We start from the raw sequence: 19174 nt of genomic DNA on the forward strand, positions 1-19174 counted from the left end.
TGTTTCCTGGGCAACGCAAATGTGGCTATATCCACTGAGAGGCGCAGGGCGGCACTATACAAGCTAGATGCTAAATTAGCCGATCTGAGCTCCCGAGAACTGGGACCAGAGGCCAATGGATTGTTATTTGGAGACTCATTTATGAGGGATCTCTCCAAACATGTAGCAGTATTCACTACCCTAAATAAGGCCAATTCCTCCTTGCGCAGGGTTTTTCGTTCCCAGTCAAGTTGTTTTTCTGGGAGAGCTGGACGTTTTAGAGGCCGAACAAACAGCAGAGTTGCCTTCACAGGCTACAGGCCTCGCCCTTCAGAGAATTATTGGCACTCGGGACAACCCCGACTCTACCACAGGCAGTTATTCACAAATAGAGGATCTATCCGGGACGTGGATCTGCCTCCTTATGCGGACGAACTGCTCCAGGTAATAAACCTTCCTTTTTTAAATGTACCTATTGCAGGTCGACTAACCCATTTTTTCCAACAGTGGGAATTGCTTTCACAAGACCTATAGGTCCTACACACAGTCCAAGGGTTCACAATAGATTTCCTTTCCACTCCCTTCCAGGACACACCACCTACACCACTACAGATGTATATATCAGACAACCTGACATTGCAAACAGAATTGCACAAACTTCTACAAAAAGGGGCGATAGAAAAATCCCCGTTCCCACAGACCTTTCTCAGCAACATATTCCTGGTTCACAAAAAACTGGAGACCTACGTCCAATTATCAATTTGAAGGACCTGAATCACTTTTTCAGGTACCGTCACTTCAAGATGGAGGGCATCCATCTGCTCAGGGACCTCCTTTGCGTGGGAGATTGGTTCTCTAGATTTGATCTCAAAGACGCATATCTCACAGTCCCAATCGCTCACAACCATCAAGCCTTTCTTCAGTTTCTCTGGCAGGACGAAATCTGGCAGTTCACATGCCTCCCGTTCGGTCTTTGCTCCGCACCATGGTGTTTCACAAAACTGATGAAACCAGTGATGGCGTTACTCCGATCTCAGGGGATTCGGTCCATTATATATTTGGATGACATCCTGATAATGGCTCAAGACTCAGATCTTTTACGCAAACACACGGACATGACGACAGCCTTGCTACAAAACCTAGGTTTTGTGATCAATTTTCAGAAATCGGCCCTGGAACCTTCTCAGAAGGTTCAGTTTCTCGGATTTCTGATAGATTCCGTACAGGTGATTTTACAACTACCCTCCACAAAAGTCAAATCTATAAAAAAAGAGATTTGCAAACTGCTATCAGCCCACCAGATTCGCCTACGCGATCTGGCCCATACCATAGGTCTATTGTCCGCCTCTATCCAAGCCATTTACCCAGGACCTTCACACTACCGAGCCATGCAACGGCTCAAGACATACTACCTACACCGCTCCACTTCTTACGATCAGTACATCTACCTAACAGATGAAGTTCGGATAGAACTTCACTGGTGGCTTCACAACATGGAAGCCTGGAATGGCAAAGCCATTTTTGGATCGCAACCAGACTTCATTCTGGAATCCGATGCCAGCCTCTTGGGATGGGGCGCCACGTGTGGCGAAAGGTCCACCGGGGGACTATGGTCCCCCTCCGAACGAGCACTGCACATCAATTGCCTAGAATTGATTGCAGGATCTTTTGCGATTTGCAGTTTCGCAAAAGATTGTTTCAATTGTTCACTAGTACTGCGCATGGACAACGTCTCTGCAGTGCGTTATGTGAATCGGTTAGGAGGTTCCCGGTCCAAACTACTGTCCGACCTTACCAAGGAACTCTACCAATTCTGCCTAGAGCGGAATTTATCCATCAGAGTGGAATATCTCCCGGTCACGGACAACCTAGTCGCAGACTGGTTCTCTCGCCATTGGAGGGATGTAAGCGATTGGACCCCTGCTTGTTTTATCAAATTCTTTGTCTTCGCGGCCCCTCACACTGGACCTGTTTCCATCGCGACTGAATCGCCAGACCGAAGCCTTTATCAGCTGGCTTCCAGATCCCCAGTCCTGGGCAGTCGATGCCTTCCTACACCCTTGGCCGGAGACAGGAGCTTATGCGTTCTCCATGATCCAGCGCACCCTTTACCGGGTCAAAGCCCTAATAGTGACAATAGTCATTGTCACTCCGTTATGGAGAGCCCAGACTTGGTTTCCAACCCTGTTAGAAATGTCTGTGAATTGTCCAATTTTACTGCCTCGATTCCCCGACATCCTCAGGAATCCAGAAGGGCACTGTCACCCTCTCGCCCTCCAAGGGCGGCTCCAGCTTGTAGCTTGGACCATTTCAGGGGATCCCGGGCCCCAGTCACTAGACGAGCTTACCTCGCTGCATGGCGAACATGGGTCAGCTGGTGTTTGGAAAGGGATACCGACCCTTTTCAGCTCCTCTGACGATAATTCTAAATTTCCTGTCTACCTTATTTGATCAAGGCAAGTCCTATAGATCGATTAATGTTTTTAGATCAGCTATTTCTGCGGCCCACAACCCTATTGACAACGCATCAATAGGAAAACACCCTTCAGTTTGTAGACTGTTACGTAGGATCAGGCTAGCCAGACCCCCTCTTCCTAAATATTCCAATTTCTGGCATGTCGCTCAGGTTTTTTCCCTCTTAGAATGCTGGCCCTCTAATGAGAACTTGACGTTTTGTCAACTCTCTGCCAAACTAGCCTTACTCCTATGTCTAGTATCCTTCCGTAGGGTCTCCGACATTCGAGCATTTGATTTCCACGCTATAGTTTTCTCGCCAGAAGGCGTTAAATTTCGCATCACTAGGCGAACAAAGACTAATTCTTCCACTACCCTTACTTTCCGAATAGACAGTCACTCAGTGTGGCGCTCTGCTTAAGGCACTATATAGCTGCCACAACCACTCTGCGTCCCCCTACAGGACCCCTTCTCGTGTCCTATGTCAAACCACACAAACCAGTGTCCGCTCCCACAGTCGCACGGTGGATCAGATGGATACTAGCCCAAGCAGACATTGACTCCTCCTTTGGTGCGCATTCAGTCAGAGGAGCAGCCGCATCCTTAGCCTTTCGTGCGGGTAGCTCCCTCTCAGACATTTTGTCGTCGGCAGATTGGTCCAGGAAGTCTACTTTTCGTACATTCTACTTCAAACCTATGCCACATGCTGCATCTTCTATCATATAGGAGCGTTAAAACAGAAAATATGAAGCCTCCTGTCTTGCCATAAAATTAGGGATTATTCTATCCCTAGTGACTGAATAATCAAAATTGTATTAACGACAGGAGGCGAATATTTTCCCACCCTTGTCTCTAGTATCATTTCTAACCACCCTGAGGTAAGTAACTATATATTCTTCCTAGTCGATATGTCTCAGACACATTCACACATCATCTGCCATAGGTTTACACTACAACACTCTAACCAGGAGTTTGATATACTTCACATAACTTACATGACATGCATTGAAAAATTGTTACTTCCTAGTATGCATGCCATAAACTTGCACTCAACTAGTATGAGAACCTATACTCTCATGGTTTTTTTTTCTCTACTTCCCTTTAGTGTGAAGAACCCTAACACTTGTAATATATGGATCCATCAATCCCGTTCAAGGTTTATATGGTTGACTACATCAGGACCTCGACTTAGTCCACAGTTATGGTTTACATGGTTGATACTCAGATTTCGTCGGCTACAGCAAGAAAGAGGAATTGGGAGGAGCTTGATGACATCATATAATACTGTTGTACACTCTGATAGGTTGAATTGTTGTACACTACTGTTAACTATTTATTTGCTGCTGGGAGGTTCAGTAAAGAAAGATAAGCAAATATTCGCCTCCTGTCGTTAATAAAATTTAGATTATTCAGTCACTAGGGCTAGAATAATCCATAATTATTGTTGGCTTGCTGTTCATTTAGGTCTTGGCTCCTAACCATAACTAAATCAAAAGTATATAGAGTTTTATTAAATACTGAAGAGCTAGATAAGCATGCTTGGATGTGATATTAAAAAAAAAAAAGTTTTTAAAAATGCAAAAAAAAAAAGATATTCTAAACATATTTAAAAGCCCTCTATTCCATTTAATTGTAAGTCATGTAGAGCAAGCACTGCAGCCAATGATTCAAGGTAATGACTTGCAAATCAATAAATAAATTAACTGATTATACATCCTGCAACCATGAATTATTCAAAACTTGCACAGAAATCTAAGGCAAACGATGCATTTGCTATCCATTTATGCAAAGCTTATTGGATAAATAATATCCACTGAAATAGAAAACTAATATATTTATATCCTTGCAGCTAATTTACAACTCAGCTAAAACCAGGTTATCTGCCTATCAAGCATGGATATTAAAGGAATAGTTTATAGTTCAATATTTTACAAATAATAAAAGTTAATATTTAAATATAATAAAAGTATGGGTTGTGAAGTCCTCGTTTTATTTGACTACAGTCACGAAGTAAGTAAAGGAATAATTACAATAGTTACACACGCACATTGCCAGCATTTCAAATGGCCACAGGGCATCGCTTCCATTTTAGACGGTGTAAATGGAGGTGTGACCAGAGGCAAAGCTGTCCCAGAATATTTAAAGGAACACACCAGACACTGTAACCACTTCAGATCAACTGAAGTGGATATGGTGTCTGCAGTCCCATTGCACAATCTTGCCTTCTGGTGTTAAACTGTTTTGGAATGGTTGAAAATTCCCGCAGCAATAAGGCCATCAAAGCCTCCTGTATTTGTTTGTCAAATTTTGTATTGTCTCAGATGTATTGTAGCTTTGTCTTTTTATTTGTACCAATTGTACCGATGTACTGAATTATAAATAAACTATAATAATAAATAATAGTACTGTCCCCAGGCACCCGTTGCCTCTCCTTTGCTGTGGAATCATTAGCTCAAGTAATGAAGGGGCTGCTGTGATAGGCTAAGAGTGTCAGCTGATTATTAGCCTATTACTGACCCATCACAAGTACAGGATTAAAAATATGTCTTTACCTTTAGTTGCGATGCATGGTCAGTGAGAGGCTGAGAATGCAAGACGGCATCATGGAGCTTCAGGAACCATAACTACTTAATTTAGACAAAGTGGTTATACAGCCCGAATTGTTCCTTTACTTTGACTTTGTGATCTACTAATAACCATTTTTGTAATAGAAAGCTGAAAACAAGATCAAAGTATCTTCTTTCAATAGACTACTTTACAAACTCATTTATTTTGTTTTCAATAAACATTTTATATGTATTGTATAGCTGTGCAGTTTTCTTGTAGACTTTGACACAATAAACATTAAGAGCTCATAGAAAACCGGGATACTGAGATAGAAAAGAGGGGCATGGGGACATGAGCTCCAAAATAAGGACACTTGGGAGGTATGTACATACAGAAGGAGATTTAGCAAATCAAAATCAGGTGCTATTCTAAGGAAAATTGGTAAATAAGGAACAATTACCACAGAAACCATTGGAAACAATTACCACAGAAACCAGAAACCTTTCAATATTTAACACTTTGCCCCAGAATAGCACCTGTTATACCTTGATAATATTTTACCATTGTGTTCAATGCTACGACGTCATAAAACGTATTAGATACCTTTAAAGCATGGAAAAAGTCAACCCTAGACATCCAGTCGTTGAGGACCTACAATCCCAATAATTCTCTACCAGCCACTTATGGAAATTGTGGGCCAATAACAGTTTAAAGACAATGGTTGGACATTCTTGCTATATAGCTTACTATAAGATGTCCACATAAAGGGTGCAACCTAAATTATAAGCCAGTCCGGTCATTTTAATTTTTCTCCTTCTGTATCCTAATCCTTGAGTGTCATAGTGGCAATTGGGCTAACAAATGAATGGCTGAAATAACAATCATTTACGTCAAAGGAGTTTATACAACATCGCTACAGCTTGGCAATCCACACTTTAAAGAAAATGACTAGTGGAAAAATCCTTCCACATATATAACATATAAAGCAGTGCCAGGAACCCTATGAACTAACTAACACAACTTTGTTATTATGAGATTTCCCATGACTGATCTAAATATAGTCTCAAAAAAAATCCTAAATGAACAAAGGGCCCAATTGATCTAGTTAGAGGAACACTATAGTGTTAAGAACACAAACATGTATACCTGGCCCTTTAGTGTTGAAAACACATGTAGGGTACCTGGTCCCCCTTAAATAATAATAAAACTTACCTTATTTCCAGCGCCGGGTGGGTCACAGGTGTTGCCCCACCCCTGACAGCCTCCTTGGCTGACATAATCAGAATTGATGATCAATTCTGATTATGTCAGCCAAGGAGGCTGTCAGGGGTGGGGCAACACCTGTGACCCACCCGGCGCTGGAAATAAGGTAAGTTTTATTATTATTTAAGGGGGACCAGGTACCCTACATGTGTTTTCAACACTAAAGGGCCAGGTATACATGTTTGTGTTCCTAACACTATAGTGTTCCTCTAACTAGATCAATTGGGCCCTTTGTTCATTTAGGATTTTTTTTGAGACTATATTTAGATCAGTCATACTAAGAAAGTATTGGATTCGCTGAGATTTTAAATTCTGGTGCTCTCAGCCAAGGGAGCAGGGCGGGTGACGGACCCAAACACCACCCTGGCCATTTAGCATCTCCTCCTAGAAATGCATTGAATCAGTGCATCACTATGAGGAAAGTTCAGTGTCTCCATGCAGAGGGTGGAGCTGCTGAACAGCAGTGTTGCACACTGTGCCGCACTGCCCTAGGAAGCACCTCTAGTGGCTGTCTAAGGAGTGGCCACTGGAGGTATTCCTAGGCTGTAATGTAAACACTGCCTTTTCTCTGCAGGAACTATTTTCCACAGGAACGGACTATACTCACCACAGCAACTACATTAAGCTGTAGTTGTTCTGGTGACTATAGTGTACCTTTAACGTTAGTCTTGAAAAGTATCTGTAGAAGACAATAATTGCAGTGTATTTAAGGTGACTATACAATTTATGAGATATATCCTGCTCATTCCAGCTCACTGCTTAGATGAGCCCTAATTGTCAAGACAACCGTTGGGAAAAATCTGTGAGAGGGAGCTAAATTTGAAGCAATCACCATGGAAACCATTGGAATACTTCTGTTCTCTCAGTGTAAAACTCTAAAGTGATTTAATCATGAAAGGATTAAGATTGCCATTTAAACCCTAAATATTATGTTGCTCTGATTTATGTTGCTTTTTTTTAAACAACAGTATATTTCTACCTTCCTAATCAACCTAGAACAATATTTCAACCATCACAACCTACCTCATGTAAAGGGAATGCAGCTTCATAGGTGCAGTTAGTAAGCAAACGGTTCAGTCCTAAGGAGATAAATAAAAATACAAAATTAATGGTCACAAGCATACTTTTAATCTTGCCATTCAGGTCAATATCAGACAAGGTATTTTCAAAAGTGTCCAAAACTGATTGAACATTAACTCCAACTTTTGTCTATTATGGTCCTTTCATTGCAGCCGACCTTGTGTGCCCAATGCCCATTGAGTGTGCAGATCTGGTAGATAAACTACGCATTATTTGAAGCACGTTTCAGATGGACTTTATAGTTAGTGGAAATAGCAAGATAATTATTGTGATTAGTGTTAATAATAATAATAATAATAATAATATTGCAGTATTGTTGGTTGACAATCATAAATTAGAGAGGAAAGGTGGAAGTAAGAAAAATTGTTTAGGCAGCCGTCTCCGAGACATGAAAAAGATTAGATGGGTTTAACTATACACAAATGAAAAATGTTTCTTTAAAAAATAGATGATCATGATTCACTATTGAAAGCAAAAGGTCATAGCTCGTGTAAAGGTCCCTCCCCTACATTCTGTTGTCCAGACCCAGAGATCAATAGAGGATCTAAGACAGCAGAATAAAAACTGCCTGCTACAGAGGGATGGAATTTACATAAATTAGAAATGGGGAGCTGAATATAACCATAACAAACGCAAACAAACACACATGCACGCACACACTGTATATATCTAAACCTCATGGTAATGTACAGTTTGTAAAGGTAGATGACAGAGCTCTGCAGCAAAAAAAACACAAAAAAACCCTTACAGCAATGTTCTGCTTCCTTTGGCTTGTTGGGCTCTGCTCACTAAAATCAATAAATCAATCCCTGATCTAATGACACGTAATGCCTTGTTCAACACCATAAACCTGTAGTTTTACATATTTTAAGATACACCACTTTAAAGGAACACTATAGTATCAGGAATATAAACATGCATAAAAAACAAAGCGAACTATCCCAAATCCTTATGTCATGTTACAGTGATGACACCGACCCCATGTGTTCCCTATTACAGGTTAATAAGTATGCAGCAGTTTAGAAAAATACCCCTCTCTGTCTCATTAGATTTTCCCTTATAGCTGAAGGCAGCAAGGCAGAGGCGTAGCGTGGGGGGGGGGGCAGGAGGGGCCGGCCGCACCGGGCGCAACATCTGGGGGGGCGCCAGGGGCGTATTAGCCGCGAGGCAAACAAGGCATTTGCCTTGGGCAGCATTTTCCAGGGGGCGGCAAAAAAACCCGCCCCCAAATGCCCAAGGCAAATGTCTTGTTAGCCTTGCGGCTAACAGACATGCCGGCGGGCTGCTAGGCTGGGCGGGCGGCATTGGTGGGCGGCCGGCGAGGGAGCACTTCCTCTGAGCTGTCTGCTCAGCTCCCTCGCGCGCCGCAGAGTGAGGCTGGGAGCCGGAATATGACGTCATATTCCGGCTCCCAGCCTCACTCTGCGAGGCGCGAGGGAGCTGAGCAGACAGCTCAGGGGAAGTGCTCCCTCGCCAGCCTGCCGCCCGCCAATGCCGCCCGCCCAGCAGCCACTGGACCACCAGGGAGGAAGAGAACCCCCTCCCCCCAGCATTTCCAAAGGTAAGGATGCTGGGGGGGTTACATTTAAAAAAAAAAATTGTTAAAAATGTGAGTGTGTGTATGTCTGTTAGTGTGTGTGTGTATGTATGTCTGTTAGTGTGCGTGTCTGTTAGTGTGTGTATGTATGTCTGTTAGTGTGTGTATGTGTCTGTTAGTGTGTGTGTCTGTTAGTGTGTGTGTGTGTGTCTGTTAGTGTGTGTGTGTGTGTGTTTCTGTTAGTGTGTGTATGTGTCTGTTAGTGTGTGTGTGTCTGTTAGTGTGTGTGTCTGTTAGTGTGTGTGTGTCTGTTAGTGTGTGTGTGTGTGTGTCTGTTAGTGGGTGTGTGTCTGTTAGTGTGTGTGTGTGTCTGTTAGTGTGTGTGTGTGTCTGTTAGTGTGTGTGTGTCTGTTAGTGTGTGTGTCTGTTAGTGTGTGTGTCAGTGCGTGTGTGTAAGTCTGTTAGTGTGTGTTTCTGTTAGCTAGTGTATGCGTATCTGTCAGCGAATGTGTGTGTGTGTGTATTTAGAAGGCTGAAAATGTGGAGAATGTGTAATGCATGTTCGCACTCAATAAAGTGTTGGAAAATAAACTTGTATTTAGATGCATTTTACTTTAATTACATAAGTATTTTCATAACAAACAATACATGTGCTTGGGGGTAAGGGTTTCTTTAACTAATCTAGTGGAAGAGACTCGAGTGCTAAAATCCACGGGTTAGGGGGCGCAAATTACTTGCCTTGCCCCGGGTGCTGACAACCCACGCTACGCCACTGCAGCAAGGTGAATTGTTACTGAAGGACTCACCTAAGAGATTTTGCCATGACGTGGCAGGTGAGTTTACAATTAAATGGCCAATTAAATCTCCAGTATTTAATTGTGCATAGAGATTTGGGAAAATGCACAAGTAACTTTTTTTCATGTATTTATTGGGGCTGATAATACTATAGTCCTTTGCGGCCCCACTGGAGTAGTGGGAATTTGACCACAGGGCTTAATTTTGTATGTTGGTACAAACATATATTCCTGGCACTATAGTGCTGGTGTGGCTTTAGGTCCGACCCGTGTCAGAGCAGTAAAAAGCTTGTGGTGGAATCTCGGTAAAAATAAATTTAGTAGGCCGAGATTACCACGTGGCATGTGTACGTGCATATGCTGACGTATCGATCAGTTGGTTGCACGTGGCAAGATACGATCAGTAGTGTACGGAGCATGTGCAAGAATACAGGATATAGTATTCCCCCTCCTCCATTGTGCTGGACAAGCCATGCGGTCAAACAGGAAGTTAATTCTTATTTGTGTTGATTGGTTAAGAGAATGTGCGGGTGGAGCTTAATATGGGAGGAGTTATATGCCTATATAAGGAGCCTGCACTATTGTCCGGGGCTCAGACTTTGCTGTATTTTGGTGACGCTAGTCCCTCTGAGTCCCGATCGGTGATCCAATAAAGAATCTCTTCCTTCCTGAAGAAACCTGTGTCCATCTCTCTGTGCTTGGCTTCCGTCAGTTTCTCCGGTATCATTTGGTGCATTGGCCGGGAAGCTCATCGTTCAACGGTAGCTGAGAGGCAGAGGCGTGAGACGGTCTATCTTTGCCCACGTTCTCTACGGCTGCACCCCTGAACTTCTGCGTGGACCTCCCTTCGTCTCGGCGCCACTGGTCTGTTGTCCAGGAGATCATCGGCCTCTACGTGAGAAGTGCTGGGGTGTCCCCGTCGATGAGTGTGAACTCAGGTTCAGGAACGAGGAGGTAAGATAACTGCTGTTTTAGACGGCAGGACCCGCTAGGGGTATACCGATTGTGCGGTAGGCCCAAAGGGGTTTTTGAATCTGTATCTGCCCCCTCTGTCGGAGGGAAGGAGCGAAGGCGCACCGCTCGATCGAACGCTCTTTAGTCAGACCGTTTGATTTGGTTAGTCAGGCAGGGCGCTCTGGTGTAAAATAAGCCCTAGCCGGACACCGGTGTCTTGTCTAGACTAGCGTTCTAGGGTGTATATTTTGTTCGCTAGGTCGGAGGGACCGGGAGACTAAGCGGCGTCTGTGTAAATCCGGTTCGCTAGTTCTCATCCTATCTGGGCTAAGTGGGAAGGCGTGTAAATTTGGAACCCACTAGACTTTTGATAGTGCGACTAAGAGGCGTCTGTGTAAATTCGGTTCTCTAGCTCGCTATATATGTGGTGATTGGGCAGTGTGGCTAACCAAAACGTATGTAGATTGTTTTTAGGTAGTCCATTCAAGGTACTGGCCAATAGTTTAGTTGGGAATTGTAAATGTGTTAACGATTGTTTTAGTAAAGTGTATATCTTGTTAGATAGCGCGAGCTCAGCCGTCTAGCGAGAGTGTTAATAGTGTGTTGCTGTATTATAGTGCACGGTACCATAACCCTGTATATTTACTGACATTGTATAATAAGTACTAATCATTGTCGTCCATTGCATGTTTAACACCATAACCACTAATAATTGTATTGTGACCTTAACTTGTGCTTTGACCTATGCTAACCATACTGTAACCGCTATTTGTAAAAGACGATGTTACTGGGGTGTGTTATAGACGGGTAATTCGTATATAGAGAATTATAGCGTGGGTGACTGTATAGTTACGCCAAAGGGCATAATATTGATTATATAGTGACTGGTGTAACAGCTGTGTGTGTACGGGAATTCCCTGGGTGATTATTGTTATTGTGTACGTTTCACTTGGTAACCGTACCACGTGGTGCTGTTGCCAGAGGAAACGGGTGTGACTGTTGAATAAGTACGCGTGTATAGTATTCGTTGTCGACGACGTTCCATTGTTAAATATGGGTGCGTCGCAGTCAACGATTCCGGATCCCTTAGGATGTATGGTTAAGAATTTTAAAAAGGGATTCAAAGTTTGTGATTTTGGGGTAAAGATGTCTCCTGTACGTTTGGTCACTTTGTGTACTAGGGAGTGGCCTACTTTGGTTGCGGCATGGCCGCCACGTGGCAGTTTGGATCCAACTCTGGTACAGCGCTTACACGTGGCTGTATCAGGTAGGCCTGAACTTTACGGCCAGTTTCCTTATATTGACTGTTGGAGACAGGCCGTAAATGACTCGCCAAAATGGCTCCAGACATGCCACGAGGAGCAGTGTCGCCTCATGGTAGCTAGGACTTGTTCGTCCACTAGGACTGGTGTTAGGCCCATTTTGGACACGCCCCCTGAGTCCGAGATCCCTTTACTTTCCGTTAAGAAGAAGTGACGCAAACGCAGGAAGCCCTGCACCCCTCCCCTCATTACCCTCATCCACTTCCGCTTCCTCCTCCAGTACAGGATCCACCCCCCCTCGTACTAAATCTCCCCTTCCGGAACCAGAACCCACCCCCATTAAAAACGAATATCCTGATTTGGCGCCACTTCAGACTTCCGGTCAAGCTTCATCTAGCTCGGCCCGAAGTGTTCTATTCACTACCTTTTCCCAAAACCAACCTCCCACATCCCCATACCCTATCTCTCCCCGACCGGAACCCATGACTGACGCTTCCCTACGTAGCCCCATCCAAACCCGACAGTTGACTGGTGCCCAACAATTAAAGCACTATCAGATGCCTCTTCGCTTAAATCCCGGGTCAGCTTATATCGATGCCGCAGGACAAATGGCACACGCTGACCCAGTCTTCGTATATGTCCCATTTACCACTACCGACCTTTTAAACTGGAAGACCCATAATTCCTCGTATACTGAGAAACCACAAGCCATGACTGATCTGTTCACCTCAATAGTACAGACGCACAATCCGACATGGGCTGATTGCCAGCAGTTACTAATGACTTTATTTAACAATGAGGAAAGGACAAGAATAAATCAAGCAGCCATTAAAGCATTAGAAGATAGAGCCCGTGCTTTGAACCAAGCAGCATGGGCCGCAACACACTATCCCAACACTGATCCCGATTGGAACGTAAATGGTGCTGATATGGTTCAACTTAGAGCCTATAGAGACGCTATAATTGCTGGCATGAAAGCCGGAGGAAAGAAAGCCATTAACATGTCGAAGACAGTTGAGGTGATTCAGAAAAGCGATGAAGCGCCCAGTGTCTTTTATGACCGATTATTGGAGGCGTACCGCTTGTACACCCCCTTTAATCCGGAAGACGCAGACAATTCCCGAATGGTTAACTCCGCCTTTGTCAGCCAAGCATACGGAGATATTAAGCGCAAGCTACAAAAGTTAGAAGGGTTTGCAGGTATGTCCATCACCCAACTAATGGAGGTAGCAAATAAGGTCTATATGAACAGGGATACAGAAAGTAAGAAAGAGGAAGAGCGCAAGATGCGTAAAAAGGCTGATATGCTAGCGGTAGCGATCGCAGGCGTAGATAGACGGGGCCCAGATAGAGGCGATAGTAGATGGAATGAGGAACCTCTAAGTAGAAATCAGTGCGCTTACTGTAGGGAAGAAGGGCATTGGAGAAATGAGTGTCCGCGAAGGGAACAGTCTGAGAAAGACAGACCTAGGACAGGTTATGGAAACTTTAGAGGCAGAGCGAGAGGTAGAGGAGGCCCCGGAGGGAGTAATGGTTATAGAGGGAGTAATGGGAACAGAGGAAGTGTTAGGGAAGACTGGTATATTCCAGCAGCGCAAAGGTCCCGCGATAGAGAAGGTAGGGACTTCGTAGGATTGGCTGACACGGTCATGGAGGACTATTGATACCGACCGGGCTCCATCCCCCTTGGTCGAGCGGAGCCTATGGTCGATGTATCAATAGGGGGAAAAAGGAGCGCGTTCATGATCGACACTGGTGCTGAACATTCAGTGGTGACTAATCTAGTTGCTCCTCCATCTGGAAGGACTATTACTGTGATAGGAGCAACTGGAAGAAGTGCTGAAAGACCGGTTCTTAAAAGTCGACTCTGTACATTGGGAGGCCACGTAGTAAAACACCAATTCCTTTATATGCCTGAATGTCCAGTCCAATTGCTGGGACGTGATATGCTATCAAAATTACAAGCGCAGATTACGTTCCTACCAAATGGAACAACATCCTTAAAGTTTAATGGACCTTCAGGTATTATGACTTTATCCGTACCAAAGGAAGAAGAGTGGCGACTTTATACAGTGTTGACTAGCCAAAACCCTAGGAGTGATGAGACATTATTTAACATACCAGGAGTTTGGGCAGAGAACAACCCACCAGGACTGGCCCGCAATATTCCACCTATAAAAATTGAACTAAAACTTGGGGTTTATCCAGTAAGCCTAAGACAATACCACATCCCGCAGAAGGCTAAGAAGAACATCCAATCCTATCTGGATAAGTTCATACGGTATGGTATCCTAAAATTCTGTACTTCCCCCTGGAACACCCCATTGCTGCCTGTTCAAAAGCCCGGTACAGATGAGTATCGACCTGTGCAGGACTTGAGAGCAGTCAATGATGCGGTTGTTAGCATACATCCAGTTGTACCCAATCCATATAACCTGCTTGCTTTAATTCCGGGTGGGGCTACTTACTTCACAGTCTTAGATCTCAAAGATGCCTTCTTTTGCCTCCGAATTGCCGCAGAAAGTCAATGTATTTTCGCTTTCCAATGGGAGAACGCTGTAACGGGCTCAAAACGCCAAATGACTTGGACAAGACTGCCCCAAGGGTTTAAAAATTCACCTACCCTATTTGGTTCAGCCCTAAGTCAAGATCTATTGGATTTCGAGTCCATCCCAGGAGAGTGTGTCTTGTTACAATATGTAGATGACTTGTTGATAGCAGCAGTTACAAAAGAAATCTGTCAGCAAGCAACGCACGATCTACTACACATTCTCTGGAAGGCAGGATACAAGGTGTCCAGAAAGAAGGCTCAGTTGTGTTTGCCAACTGTCAAGTATCTGGGATTCCATATCTCTGAAGGTCAAAGGATTATGGGGCCAGAGAGAAAAGAAGCTGTCTGCCAAATACCAATACCCAAGAATAGAAGACAAGTGCGAGAATTCTTGGGGGCAGCAGGCTTCTGTAGGATATGGATTCCCAGCTATGCGATACTAGCAAAACCTCTGTACGCAGCTATCAAAGGTACAGAGCACGACCCCTTCTTATGGACCCAAGAACAGCAAACGGCATTTGAAGATGTGAAGAAGGCTTTGATGAGTGCCCCAGCATTAGGTCTACCTGATCACACACGACCATTCTACTTATATGTACACGAGCAAAGAAGAATGGCTGTGGGAGTATTGACACAGTACGTGGGATCATGGCAAAGACCTGTTGCCTACATGTCTAAGCAACTGGATGCAGTGGCCAGCGGACTTCCACCTTGTCTAAGAGCCATAGCTGCAGCCGCCCTGCTAGTAGCTGAAGCCGATAAACTCACTCTGGGTCAAGAACTTTATGTACGAGTCCCACATGCAGTACAGACGTTGTTGGATTACAAAGGAAATCATTGGTTTAGTAACAGCCGTATGACCAAGTATCAAGCAATGTTGTGTGAAAACCCAAGAGTGCATTTAGAGACTGTAAACACCTTAAATCCAGCTACCCTTTTGCCACAACCTACTGAAAGTCAACATGATTGTTTGGAAGTAATGGATGAAGTATTTTCAAGTAGACCAGATCTTCGTGATTTTCCCATCCAGAACCCCGATGTTCAATATTACACCGACGGCAGTAGTTATGTGAAAGAAGGGATCCGCTATGCAGGATATGCAGTAACAACAATAGACAAGGTGATAGAAGCTCGGCCACTGGCGAAAGGAACATCAGCACAAAAGGCAGAATTGATAGCACTAACACGAGCGTTACAATTGGCTGAAGGTTTAAGAGTAAATATCTATACGGACTCTAAGTATGCGTTTTTAACCACTCATGCCCACGGAGCTTTGTATAAAGAAAGAGGACTACTGAATTCAGAAGGCAAAGAAATCAAGTACGCAGCTGAAATCCTACAACTATTGGAAGCAGTGTGGGAGCCGAAAGAAGTCGGTATCATACATTGTCGAGCGCATCTGAGAGGAGATGGTGATGTAACCAAAGGAAATCGGATGGCAGATAGTGCAGCTAAGCGTGCTGCTGAATCAGGAAGACAGGAGTATGTGGGGCATATAGCTGCTCTAATACCAACTCCACTGTCCCAATGGACTCCAGTTTATACAGCTCAAGAAGAGGAGTGGTTAAAGACTGAACCGGGAAAGTATTTGGAGAACAAGTGGTATCAGCTAGAAGATGGAAGAATAGTCATACCAGCATCACTAGCGGTAGAAATTGTCCAAAATTATCACAACGGGACACATTCTGGGAGAGACAGTACTGAAGAATCTCTCAGGAAACATTTCTACATACCAAGATTGTCCAACTTGACTCAGGCCATTGTACGCAGATGTGTAACGTGTGCTAAGAATAATGCAAGACAAGGACCAGTAAAGCCACCAGGAGTCCAGTTTATGGGGGGACTCCCCATGTCCGATCTACAAATAGACTTTACAGTGATGCCTAAATCGGGTGGACATCGTTACCTGCTGGTAATTGTGTGCACCTATTCAGGCTGGGTAGAAGCATGTCCTACTCGTACAGAGAAAGCAGGAGAAGTTGTAAGATTCCTGCTACGAGAAATAATACCTCGATATGGACTACCCTGTTCTATAGGATCGGACAATGGTCCAGCTTTTGTTCACCAGTGCCTACAACAACTGACTCATATGCTTGGTATAAAGTGGAGGCTTCATACTGCATATAGACCCCAGAGTTCTGGTAAGGTAGAGAGAATGAATAGAACTATTAAGAACCAGTTGGCTAAAATGTGTCAGGAAACCCAACTTAAGTGGAACGTTCTCTTACCTATAGCTCTATTGCGAATCCGCAGTACCCCTACCAGAAGGATGGGCCTCTCTCCTTTTGAAATTATGTATGGACGACCACCTCCCGTACTTGGTAACTTAAGGGGGGATTTGAGTCAGTTGGGAGAAGGAATTACTCGGCAGCAGGTTGTAGAATTGGGTAAGACTATGGAGGAGGTACAGAAATGGGTACAAGATAGATTACCTGTGAATATTTATCCCCCTGTTCATAGTTATCATCCAGGAGACCAAGTGTGGATTAAAGAGTGGAATAATGTACCGTTAGGGCCCAAGTGGAGAGGTCCTTATGTTGTTCTTTTGTCTACCCCTACAGCGATAAAAGTAGCCGAAGTGACTCCGTGGATACATCACTCCAGGGTTAAACCAGCAGCAGTCGATTCTTGGCAAGTTACAGCAGATCCAGAGAATCCCTGCAAGATCCGGTTGAAACGCACTACTCAGTCGGAGTAACGAGGAATTATTGTGGATTACAAATTTTATTGTTACAGGTGTGAGTGAGAAGGCCATAATAAAGCCTGTCCTCTTACCAACACATAGTGTATAAGCCAGGAAAGTCTCGAAGGGACACCTGTGAAGACGAGCAGGACTCCATTCCCTGCAGCCCTCACATCCTGGAAGCTGAGGTTCCATCGCACGGACGAAGACTGAGGATGACGGCGAAAGATGTGCTTTTGATTGTGTTTATTTACATGTGTTTTTATATTCAGGAAGGTAGAGGTACCGACACTCCTAGCTGTGAGGTATGCATTAAGACTACGAGAACAGGTAACCATATTTCCCAAACCCTAATTTGGCATTCACAATACGAGTGTAAAGGAGATGTATCGAGATGTAGATACTTAAATATAGACTATAGTGTGTGCCATTTAGGAGTAGGAGAACCTAAGTGCTTCAGTCCGGAGTATCAACCTCGTACAATTTGGTTGACTCTCAGGAATGGAGATCCTCAGGGGACCCTAATTAACAAGACGGTGTTAGAATCCGTACATTCTTCGGGTGTTCTGCTATTTGATGCGTGCAAAGCGATATCGAGTGGTAGAAAGCCGTGGAATGTATGTGGGGATCTTAGATGGGAGAGGACGTATGGGTCTAATGATAAATATATTTGTCCCAGTAGTAAAAATAAATATGTGAGTCCTAGATGCCCAAATAAAGACTATAACTTTTGCCCATATTGGTCTTGTGTGGGGTGGGCGACTTGGGGACAGACAGTAGACAAAGACATGATAGTGACTAAGTTGCCGACTAGCCCTTATTGTAAGTCTATGGAATGCAACCCAGTCCATATACTTATTAATAACCCCGACAAGTTCCTAGATAAGTATGGCAATTTATTTGGGTTTCAGATATACGGGACGGGTTTAGATCCTGGGACATTATTGTTTATAGGAATAGAGACTGATACGGTATCCTCCCAGACTCATCAAGTATACCATTCCTTTTATGAAGAGATGAGTATAGATAATAAGATCCCCCATAACGCTAAAAACCTGTTCATTGATCTAGCTGAAAGTATTGCCGGTAGTCTTAATGTTACCAACTGCTATGTGTGTGGAGGTACTAACATGGGAGACCAATGGCCTTGGGAAGCAAAGGAGGTAATGTCCGGTTCTGAGGCAGTTGACCAATTAATATCTACACAAGCCGATTATCATATGAGTGTTAGAGGTAAATCTGAGTGGAGATTAAAGACCTCCATCATAGGTTATGTTTGCATAGCAAGGAAAGGAATAATGTATAATACTTCTGTAGGAGAATTAACTTGTCTAGGGCAAAAAGCTTATGATGATGATACAAAGAATACAACTTGGTGGTCGGCTTCAAATGTCTCAGAACCATCAAACCCGTTTGCTAGATACGCCAATTTAAAGGATGTGTGGTTTGATCTATCTATCACATCTACCTGGAGAGCCCCAGCAAATTTGTACTGGATCTGTGGTAAGAAAGCCTATTCGGAGCTGCCACAGGACTGGGAAGGGGCATGTGTGTTGGGTATGCTCAAACCATCCTTCTTCTTGTTACCGATTGAAACAGGTGAGACTTTAGGTGTTAAAGTGTATGATGTGAATCATAGGAAGAAAAGGGGACCCATAGAGATAGGCACCTGGGAAGATAATGAATGGCCTCCCCAGCGTATTATAGATTATTATGGGCCAGCCACGTGGGCTGAGGATGGTACCTTTGGTTATAGAACCCCTATTTATATGCTCAACCGTATTATAAGATTACAGGCGGTGGTTGAGATTATCACAAATGAGACATCACAAGCGCTCAATCTTCTAGCGAAGCATAACACCAGGATGAGGACAGCAGTCTACCAAAATAGATTAGCCTTGGATTACCTTTTGGCAGTAGAGGGAGGTGTATGTGGGAAGTTTAACCTAAGCAATTGCTGTCTTCAAATAGACGACGAAGGGCAAGCAATAGCTGAGCTTACTAGCCATATGGTTAAACTAGCGCATGTGCCTACTCAAGTATGGAAAGGGTACAATCCAAGTAGTTGGT

The 19174-nt window shown here is 43.9% G+C and overlaps 1 protein-coding gene across 3 annotated transcripts in view; it reads right to left on the bottom strand.

Moving 5' to 3' along the window:
• Positions 1-19174, bottom strand: part of ANO4 (anoctamin 4) — a 250595-nt gene that overhangs the window by 61588 nt on the left and 169833 nt on the right. For all 3 annotated transcript variants that reach the window (XM_063447227.1, XM_063447226.1, XM_063447228.1), the window contains one exon: positions 7267-7322. In XM_063447227.1, the coding sequence (XP_063303297.1) occupies positions 7267-7322 (56 nt within the window). The remainder of the gene's footprint in view (positions 1-7266; positions 7323-19174) is intronic.

Source organism: Pelobates fuscus, chromosome 3 (assembly GCF_036172605.1).
Source record: "Pelobates fuscus isolate aPelFus1 chromosome 3, aPelFus1.pri, whole genome shotgun sequence".
NCBI classification, from domain to species: Eukaryota; Metazoa; Chordata; class Amphibia; order Anura; family Pelobatidae; genus Pelobates; species Pelobates fuscus.